Source organism: Sylvia atricapilla, chromosome 24 (genome assembly GCF_009819655.1).
Source record: "Sylvia atricapilla isolate bSylAtr1 chromosome 24, bSylAtr1.pri, whole genome shotgun sequence".
Lineage (NCBI taxonomy): Eukaryota > Metazoa > Chordata > Aves > Passeriformes > Sylviidae > Sylvia > Sylvia atricapilla.
This window is the reverse complement of record NC_089163.1, coordinates 2,464,871-2,474,650: the sequence shown is the minus strand read 5'-3', so window position 1 is coordinate 2,474,650 and position 9,780 is coordinate 2,464,871. Positions and strand designations below refer to the sequence as shown.

The window sequence follows — 9,780 nt, the reverse complement described above, 5'->3', positions numbered from 1 at the left end:
CTTAAAAAATTTATTTCAGATGAATTGTCATCCAGCTGTTTCTCACCCTATAAATCATAGGGGATTATTCGAGATGGAAATGTTCACTTTGGGGAAAACATGAAGTCCTTATAGGACTCTGGGACTGTGATAAATGGCAGCTTTTCCTCACAATGCCAGGACAGAAAAACTGAATTCCCTTAACATTTTGCATGGCTCTCACTGGCGCAGCAGTTGAGGTTTGTCCCTGCAGCTTCTCCAGGAATTTAACCCAGGAGTTCAGTCGAGCTTCAGGGGATTGCATCAAACTTCCAAATTACCTCTTTCTCTTCCCAATAATGGAGCTCTGAGGAGCCTTTATCTGTTTTTGGGTGGGTTTTTTTACATTTTATCTTCTAGGAAGGTGATCCAGAGGGAAGGATGAGCTTCTCCTCTCTACCCCAGAAGCCACTTACCCCTAACTTGTAGGACAACAATCCTCAATTTGGGTTGTGGGTTTTTGGGTTTTTTTTTCACCGGTTTCACAGCTCTCAATATCGTGCCCCAAGCTTTTGAGTTGTTCTGCTCTTTCCTCACCCAAAATCTGGGTCTGTTTTGTTCCCTGAAAGAGTGGCAAGTTTGGATGGGTGGGGAAAACTGGAAGATGGAGAGAGGGAGGGAAGCTCAGCCTTGGCCACTGCTGTGAATAATTTTAAGCAGAAAATCAGAAGTACTGGGATTATTTTTATTTTTATTTTTGAACCGGAGTTGCAGGAGCTCCTGTAAAACAACACAAGGGTTAAAGGTATTAATAAACGTGCAATTTCTTCATTAATCTCTGGGATATTTGCAGTTAGGAGGACATGCTCTGCCTGTAAGCAAAGTCTCTTTCAGGCAAATTACTTTGCCAGTCCATAGTTGTGCAACACAGCCCCCAAAATGTGAGAATTAGCAGTGAAATCCCCTTGGAGGACCAAGAATATCCTGGAATTTCATGAGACCAAACGAAATTCTAGGAATAGAAGCAAAGGTTTTGCCCAAAGCTCAGAGCTCTTGGAGATGAGGAACTGCAAAGGAGAATCTGTTGGTTGTGTCTTACACCTCCAGAATGATGAATTCAGTTCAGAAACCCGGACAGGAGGGCTGGATGTGCTCCAGAGGTTTTGTCCATGCTGAGATGCCTCAAGGAATGTGTCAGCCACAGAATTCTGGGATGATTTTGGTTGGGAGGGACCTTAAAGCAGATCCAGGGCCACCCCTGCCATGGGGACACCTTCCAGTGTCCCAACCCCAATGTCCAGCCTGGCCTTGGACATTCCCAGGGATCCAGGGACAGCCCCAGCTGCTCTGGGAATTCCAGCCCAGCCCCTCCTCACCCTCCCAGGGAGGAATTCCACCCCAATATCCCACCCAAATCTCCACTTCTCCAGTTTGAAGTCATTCTCTGTGTCCTGTCACTCCATCCCCTGTAAATGGTCCCTTCTCCATCCTTGCTGTCCCCCTCAGGTCCTGGAAGGTCACAGTGGGATTCCCCCAGAGCTTCTCCTCTCCAGGCTGGACAATCCCAGTTCTCTGTGGAGTTTCCTGTGTCTGCTGCATTCCAATAGGAGGGAGATCCTGGATTGATTGTTAGGGAAAAGAGCAGCCCCTGGCATGGAACAGAACAATTCCTGAGTGGAAAAGGCAGTTCCAGACCTTTCCAGTCCTGGCCTGGGTATCACCACAGAGCAGAGCCTGCAGTGATGCCCCTCTAAACCCCCCAGATTCCTCTGGGATTTCCAGTGGGATTGAACAGCTTTGTGTTCCTTTGAGCCACATCCACGTGCCTGTGATGGTCACCTGCTCCAAATCCCAATTCTTGGGCTTCTCTCCTCCAAACACCCATTTAAAATTCCAGTTTGCTCCTGCCATGTTCAATAATTTAATGTGTTATCAATTTACTCCTCGTAGCTGGAGGGAATGACTGATGCTCTGTGCACACACTATGGGCACATCTATGGTTCATAAACAGCTAAAGTTAGGAAATTCTAAATTGTAAATGTATCTAATTATCTCTAATCATAGGCTCACTGTAATTAGTGGGATGCTGGCTCCCCTCTATTTTTAAAGAACAGAGATATTCTCTGCAATAAAAACCTCAACAGATTTGTGCCGTGGGTATGAAAATAGAACATTGTTAGACTATTTCTGAGTACAGAAACAACTTTCTGCCCCATTTTCTCAAAGGGATTCCTGTCTGGTGATTTCACAGGCTGCAGCCTTCCCCTTCTGTTCCTCCATGGCTTCGTCTGGAAAATTCTCTCTTTCCTCATCTGTGAAGTGATTTTTTATAAGATGAAAGATCAGTTTAACACTTCCATGTCCCAAGCAGGAACATGGGCCGGGTTTGTTGGGACGTTTCGAATTGGCCACGTGTTAATTCTTGTTGATTGTGAGCTGGATTTGTCAATTTTACTTTTCCTATTTTGGGAGCACACAGTAAATGTTATCCAATTAATGCGAAGAGCATCCTTCCCTCTCTCCCCATTATTTGTCCTGCGAAACATGATTTGGCATAAATTTTTCTGTGCTAAATTCAGCTTTTCTTTGTGAGGATCAGCTGTTTACAGTAGCTTCCCTATTACACTTTAATTTTCAATTTTGCTCCTTTGAATGCCGCTTTTGCTTCTTCCTGTAAATATTTTGATGTGGCTGTGGCTGTTTTTCCTTTAAATGTTGTGGGGAAGCGAAGGCAGCAGCTGCTTAGGGTGCTTCAGAATCTGAAGTAGTCGGGTTTCATGGGACACACTCCTCCCAAAGGAAATTGGTGGTGGAGAAAAGCAGGAATGATTTGTGGAGGAGGATGTACAGCCCGTGCCTCAGGCTTTGTTTCAACAGGTGACACCTTGGGCAAGGTGTAGGATGGTGGAATGGTTTGGATGGGGAAGGAGCTTAAATCAGCTCAGCTCATCCCTGCCATGGCTAAGGACACTTTTCCCTATCCCAGGATGTTCCAAGCCCTGTCCAGCCTGGCTGTGGACACTTCCAGGGATGGGACAGCCACAGGTTGTCGATGCCAGGGCCTCCCCATCCTCACAGGGAAAAATTCCTTCCCAAAATCCCACCCAAACCCCCCTTTGGCAGTGGGAAACCATTCCCTGTGTCCTGTCACTCCAAGCCCTCATAAATTGTCTCTCCCCGTGTTTCTTGTTGGCTCCTTCAGGTCCTGGAAGTGACAATTAGATCACCCTGGAGCCTTCTCCTCTGCAGGAACAATCCTTTCCTCATGGCAGAGCTGCTCCATCCCTGTGACCCCCTTGGTGTCCCTGCTCAGGGATCCTGGCTCTAACCTGCCATGGCCAGGGACACTTTCCCCTCTCCCAGCTTGCTCCAAACCCTGCCTTTGGACACTTCCAGGGATGGAGCAGCCACAGCTTCCTTATTCCAGATCCTCTCCCCTTCACAGGGAAAGATTTCCTCCCCAAATCCACCCTCCAAAGCCGTGCAGCACCTGGAATTTGGGGTCGCTGCTGTGGCTCGGAGGAACCAGAGCAGAGTTTTGGCGAGCGAGACACGACCGAGTGGAATATCAGCTGCAGGGAATGTGTCATTCCAGCCCGGCTCCGGCTGCGGGTGGCACTGCAGAGCAGGATTTGTGTCCCGGTGGGCGCTGGGCACGGCAGGCAGGAATTCTGTGTTTAGTGCGAGGTGATTTGGCAAGGTGAGAACGCCGAGTGAGTTGCCGGGGGTGAGGGACGGGCTGGGGAGAGGAGCATCGGAGCAGCGGAGCATCCTTCCTTCCCTCCGGGCCCGGGGATGTGGCGCATGGCAGGGATGGGCTGTGCTCAGCGCAATTGCTCCATTCCGGGAATAAACGCAGTGGTTTTGCCTTAATTGTTTTGGAGATAGTTCAACCTCAGACCTCGGGGTTGTTGGGGTTTTTTTTTTTTTCTCCTTCTTATTTTCATTTTTTTTTAAAATTTTTTTTTCTTATTTTTGCGACGCAAACCTAGCCGGCAGGAACCCCCTTGGATTTGAAATAGCTGCCATCCGATTGCCCGGGAATAAAAGTGGGATTGTGGCTCCTCAATGCCTTTTTTTTAAAAAAATATTTATTTTATTTGTGTGGCTCCTTCCTGATGCATGCAGGAGCTCTTTTTTTGGCTCAACCCTTTGCAGCAGCCCCCATCACAGCTTCAGCAGGGTGCAATATTGCGATATTTGGGGGGACATGGCTGGGTGGGTGGCCGAGGGGACACTCAGGGAGCTGAGTGGTGGTGGCCCCATGTCCCCGGAGCTTTCCCTGGGGGAGCCGTGCCCCTGGGCACAATCGCGGCTGTTTGAATTGATGCTGCAGCTAAAACAGACATAAAGCGACTCTTTCATGTGCCAGCCCCGGTTGCCTTGGCTCTTGGCAGCGGCTCCCGGTGTGGGCAGTGCGAGGAGGGGACCGAGGGACAGAGGCAAGAGAAAAGGAGGAGATTGATCTCAGGGCTGGAGGGACAGATCTGCGAGCCCTCGATATATAATTTAGGGGGTTTTTTTGGGGGTTGTTTTTGAGGGTTTTTTCCGCTGTTAAATAAGCTCATTGAAGGCAAACCAGAACACGGCTGGAGAAGAGGGGGTTTGCAGCAAGAAACTGCAGCAAATGCAAAGCCAGGGGTGCAGGGGGCTGGGGGACAGGGGACCCCCGAGGTGACCCCGGCACAGCCCGGGGGGAGCGGCCCCAAGCCGCTTTGGGGACCGGGGGTCACCGGCATCCCGGGGGGAGCGGGGAAAACCGGGATGGACGGCGGGGAAAAGGGGCTAACAGGGCTGGAAACACCTCCTTCAACGCAGGGCTGTGGGAAAGGGGCAGCCCCGAGCATCTCCCGAACGCAAAGTCGGTGCTCGGAGGGAGGAAGGGAGGAGGATGCTCGGAGAGCGTTCCAGAGTGCCTTTTTTTCCTCCTTATTTATTTATTTCCTTAAGCTCTGGTGTCGCCTTCGAGTTGTTTTTCCTCGTCCCTGGATCTGAGCATCATTAGCAAGATAATGAAGCTCCCGAATGTGGCGTTAAGTGGCTGCATTCCCCTCCCTTTCTCCCCATCTTGCCTGCGGCTCCAGGGACCGGCGTGCCGGGAGACGTTCAAACAAAACCAAAAGGGAGATGCTGCTGCTGCTGGTGGTGGTGGTGCTTTTGAGGGGGTAAAAAGGGGCTCTGCCAGCCCTGCCGGGTGGCTCTGAGGAGGGGACACAGCCTTGCCCACCTCCAGGATGTCCCTGGAGCGGTCCCAAGGCAGAGCTCTGGGGCTGGGGAGAAGCGAGGGGAGGGTCTGTCGCCGGTCTGTGTTCGCAACAAGATTCGCCTCGTCACAAAAATTGTGTCAATAGCATCAAGTTGTTTGTGGGGGAAAAGGGGAGGCGGTGAATAACAGGGATGTGTGTGTATGTGTGAGAGAGAGAGGAATGGGGGTTGGGGGGGCTCGTTCCTTATCAAGAAACGTGGAGTATCAAAAATAAACAGGCTGCTGGAGCCCGGGCTGTGGGGCTGGGTGCTGGTGGGAGGCTGGTGCCGGGTTTGGGGGGGATGTAAGCACAGCACAGCATCACCCCCCTCATCCACACAAATCCACAACAAGCCCCGGCTTCCAGAGAATGGGAACAAAGCTCCGGGAACTATTAATCAAACTTATTAATAAATAATAATAATAATAAAAAAAAAACTAAAAAAAAATTTAAAAAATTTTAAAAAAATAAAAAAATAAAAAAATAAAAAAAGGGAAAGAAGAAGAAGTATAAATCCCCGAGGGCTGCGTGGTGCTGGTGCTGGTGGTGGTGCTGCCGAGGAGCTGGCTCTGAGACAGCCACCGGGAGGGACGCGCCAGCCCTCCCCTGCTCTGCTCTGCTCTCCTCTCTCCTCGCCTTGCCTCTCCTCTCCCCGAGCTGCTGCCACACTTGGTTCATTCCAGCTGCAGAAGCTCAGAGCCTTCCATGCGGTGGGATTTTTTTTTCCCCCTTCTCCCTCCTCCTGGGCTGAAAAAAAATTAAAGGGGGAAAAAAGAAAAAAAAGAATAGGAGAAAAAAAAATAAGGGAAGGAATCCAAATCACAAGCCTGACCCGCTTCCCCCCCTCACCTCCCCCTTTTCCTCCTTCCTTTCTCCTCTTCATCCAGCCGAGCCGAGGACTATCCCAATCGCCGAGGGGAAGGAGAAAAAAGGGTTTGGAAAAGAACACCCAAGAGCGGCAACCGGCAGACCCCCAGCACGCCCCATTCCTGCTGCTGCCCTCTGACATGCAACCTGCCTTGGGATGGGACCAGCCGGGATGCAGCTGCAGCTTCGGCAGGCACTGGTGGAAACTGGGGCTCGTGGCTCTGATGACGGCGGAGGGGAGCGCCTGGAGCCGGGCGATGCTGCTGTCGCTGGGGCTGCTGGCCGGATCGGCCATGGGTGAGTGCCCGGGCAACTTGTGCACGGAGCCTTTGGGCTGCCCAGAGGAAAGGAGCGGCGCTGGCCCCCCGTGCGGGGTGTGTGTCACCCGGGCTGGTGGCACTGGGGTGTGTGTGCCACCCGGGCTGGTGGCACTGGGGTGTGTGTCACCCGGGCTGGTGGCATTGGGGTGTGTGTGCCACCCGGGGTACTGGCACTGGGGTGTGTGTGCCACCCGGGGTACTGGCACTGGGGTGTGTGTGCCACCCGGGGTACTGGCACTGGGGTGATGGCACTGCTGGGCTGTGTGGCACTGGGGTGTGTGTGCCACCCGGGTACTGGCACTGGGGTGATGGCACTGCTGGGCTGTGTGGCACTGGGGTGTGTGCCACCCGGCGTGGTGGCATTGGGGTGTGTGTCACCCGGGGTACTGGCACTGGGGTGTGTGTGCCACCCGGGCTGGTGGCATTGGGGTGTGTGTGCCACCCGGGGTACTGGCGCTGGGGTGTGTGTGTCACCCGGGCTGGTGGCACTGGAGTGTGTGTCACCCGGCGTGGTGGCACTGGGGGGTGTGTGCCACCCGGCGTGGTGGCATTGGGGTGTGTGCCACCCGGGATGGTGGCACTGGGGTGTGTGTGTCACCCGGGGTGGTGGCATTGGGGTGTGTGCCACCCGGGGTACTGGCATTGGGGTGTGTGTCACCCGGCGTGGTGGCACTGGGGTGATGGCACTGCTGGGCTGTGTGGCACTCAGCTGTGTGGCACTAGGGTGGTGGCACTGGGGTGGATGGCATTAGGGTGATGGCACCGGGCTGGTGGCATTGGGATGATGGCATTAGGGTGACGGCACTAGGCAGTGTGGCACTGAGGTGGTGGCACAGGTGATGGCACTGACATGTGTGGCACTGGGGTATGCGGTGCTGAGGTGATGGCACTGGGGTGGTGGCACTGAGGTGTGTGGCACTGTGGTAATGGCACTGAGGTGTGTGGCACTGAGGTGCCAGCCCCAGGTTGGTGGCACTGAGGTGTGTGGCACTGTGGTAATGGCACTGAGGTGTGTGGCACTGAGGTGCCAGCCCCAGGTTGGTGGCACTGAGGTGTGTGGCACTGTGGTAATGGCACCGGGGTGATGGCACTGGGCTGCCCGCCCCGGGTTGGTGGCCCCGGGTTGGTGGCCCCGGGTTGGTGGCCCCGGGCTGTCAGCACACACCGCCCCGCTGCCTGGGGCACGGCACTGGGGGTGTTCGATTGAGCCTTTGGAGCCGCATCCTCGGGAGCAGCGATCCCAGAGGCGCGGGGCTGTCACCGAGGCTGGTCTCCATGATCTCATTCCCCTCTCCGGTGGGTCAGCTTTGGGCACAGGCGCTGCCATGTGCAGGATGACTGTGAAAAACGCCAGCCCCTCTCTCCCCTCTGCCTTCCCCTGGCATCTTAAGTCAGGATTTCACCACCCTGCTGCTTGCCCACAGCTGCTCAAACAGATTTCTGGACGCCTTGCATGAAGATGGAAGCACTTTCCTCCTTTTCCTCCTGCCTCCCCGGTTGAATATCTCTTATATATGAGCTCGTTGGCCTCAGCATCCTGGCTTTTATGAAATATGCATGTTTGGGCTTTGGAAGCAGAAGACGACTGGAATTTGGGGGCAGTTTGCTTGTGTCTGCTGCCTCGTTTCCGCGGCTGCCCTTGCAGCCAGAGCAGATCCAGGGACTGAAGTTTATTTCTGGTGTGAACAGCAAATATTTAGGGACTGTCCTTGTGCGTGTGTAGGAGGGGGAAGAGTGGGAGAGCCGAGTGCTTGGCAGTGGCTGCTCTCCACACTGTGCAGTGCCCCGATTTCCCAGAGTTTCCAAGTCCCGTTGTCTTGTCTGCTGTATCCTAGGCTGGAGGAATGTGTGTTTGGGTGTTGATGTGGATGAAATCTCCCTGAGTTTTGGGTGTGGTTTTTTTTTTTTTTTTTTTTTTTTGGGGGGGTGTGGGGAGAACTTTATCTGGAATGCAAGGCTGATTTTATTATGTAAGGCAGGTTTCCTTTCAGGGGCTGGGGGCTGAGGATTGACTGCTGCTCCTGAGCACTCTGGCAGGGGAGCTGAGCAGTTCTGCTGACTGGGAGGATCTGTTAGGAAAGGCTGTAAAGCCACCCAGACAACCTACAGGTCCCTAAGAAAGGCTGAATGTTTATTTTGGTGGCGATTTTTCATCCCTTCAGCCCGTGCACAGAGGAGAAAACCATTCCAGCAGCTTCTGCTGAGCTTTTTCCTCATGTGAGCAGACTGATGGAGAGATACCTTAATCTCAGATTTACTCTACCAGGAGCTTACAGCTTTTTTTTTTTCTCCTCTTCTGAGCTGTCTGTGCCTTATTCATACTGGATCTTCCAGGCTTCACTCTGTACCTCGCTGAGCATTTAATCCTTTCTTCCCAGGCCCCTGGTCCCTCCTGTCTGCATTCTGAGCTCTCTGTTCTGGATCCTTCAGCCAGAGGTTGATGCTCTGGGTTGTTTTGCTTTGTGAGCAGAGAAGACCTGCGAAAGCTTTTTAGACCTCAGATGTGGTGGTTTTTTTTTTTTTTTTAATTTTTTCTTTTTTTATCTGCATCAGAGCCAGCGGCATTGATCAATAAGTCCTCTCTTTAGATTCTGAAACCCCAGCAATGATGGTTTTGGTTTTTTTTTTTGGGAGCAGCATGCCAACTCCAGTGTCGGTGCCTGCTGCTGGATCCGCAGGCCTGCGCAGGGAAGGAGGGGAGGCACCCACCCTTTGCAAGGTCCCTGTGCCTTTGGGATAAAATCCCAGGAAATCAGTTCAGCTTGTTCTGAACCCTCATCCTCCGTGCAACAAAGTCCTGAAAGCTCCAAAAAAAAAAAATATCCTCTCTCCCGCTTTTGTGGAAGGGAGCAGTAGCCAGGAGTTCCCATAGTGTGGCAGCAGAGCCGTGTGTGTGTGTGTGCGTGGAGCTGTCAGCCAGGAGTTAGGAAAACGGGGAGAAACCTTGCTCCTGTCACAGCAGCTGGGCTCTGCCTGTGCTCCTGCAGCCCAGAAATGGTGTGTAAAAAGCAGCACAAGGTCTGGGGTGCTCTCAGGTGCTGCCGTGTCTCAGGGCAGGATGACAGAGTTTCCCTTGGGGACAGGATGGAGCTGGAGCAGAGGTGCTGCCTGCTGGTGGGAACTTCATTGTGGCGATGGAAAGAGGAGAGGAATTGGTTCCTGAGGTTCTCCCTGGCAGTTTTAAGGCTGCAGGGGTGGTTTGATTTTGGCAGAGGGATTTGCTTTTGGCTGCGGGTCCTTGGTGAGCCCTGCCCGGCCTCTCCAGTGGGATGGTTCTGGAATTGTGTGTGTGGACTGTCAGTCAGGTGGGCACAAACCCCTTGGCCGCTGTTTGCTGGGGAATCAGCACTGCCAGGTGCATTGGGGGCATGTGTAGGCCCTGTGTGTGT

The 9,780-nt window shown here is 53.1% G+C and overlaps 1 protein-coding gene across 1 annotated transcript in view; it reads left to right on the top strand.

The window, feature by feature from the left end:
• Positions 1-5,843: 5,843 nt before the first annotated feature.
• The window catches only part of LOC136371308 (CUB and sushi domain-containing protein 2-like), a 78,994-nt gene continuing 75,057 nt past the window's right edge, over positions 5,844-9,780 (top strand). Inside the window, exon 1 of the mRNA XM_066335353.1 lies at positions 5,844-6,368. Within this exon, the coding sequence (XP_066191450.1) occupies positions 6,212-6,368 (157 nt within the window). The 5' untranslated portion in view covers positions 5,844-6,211. The remainder of the gene's footprint in view (positions 6,369-9,780) is intronic.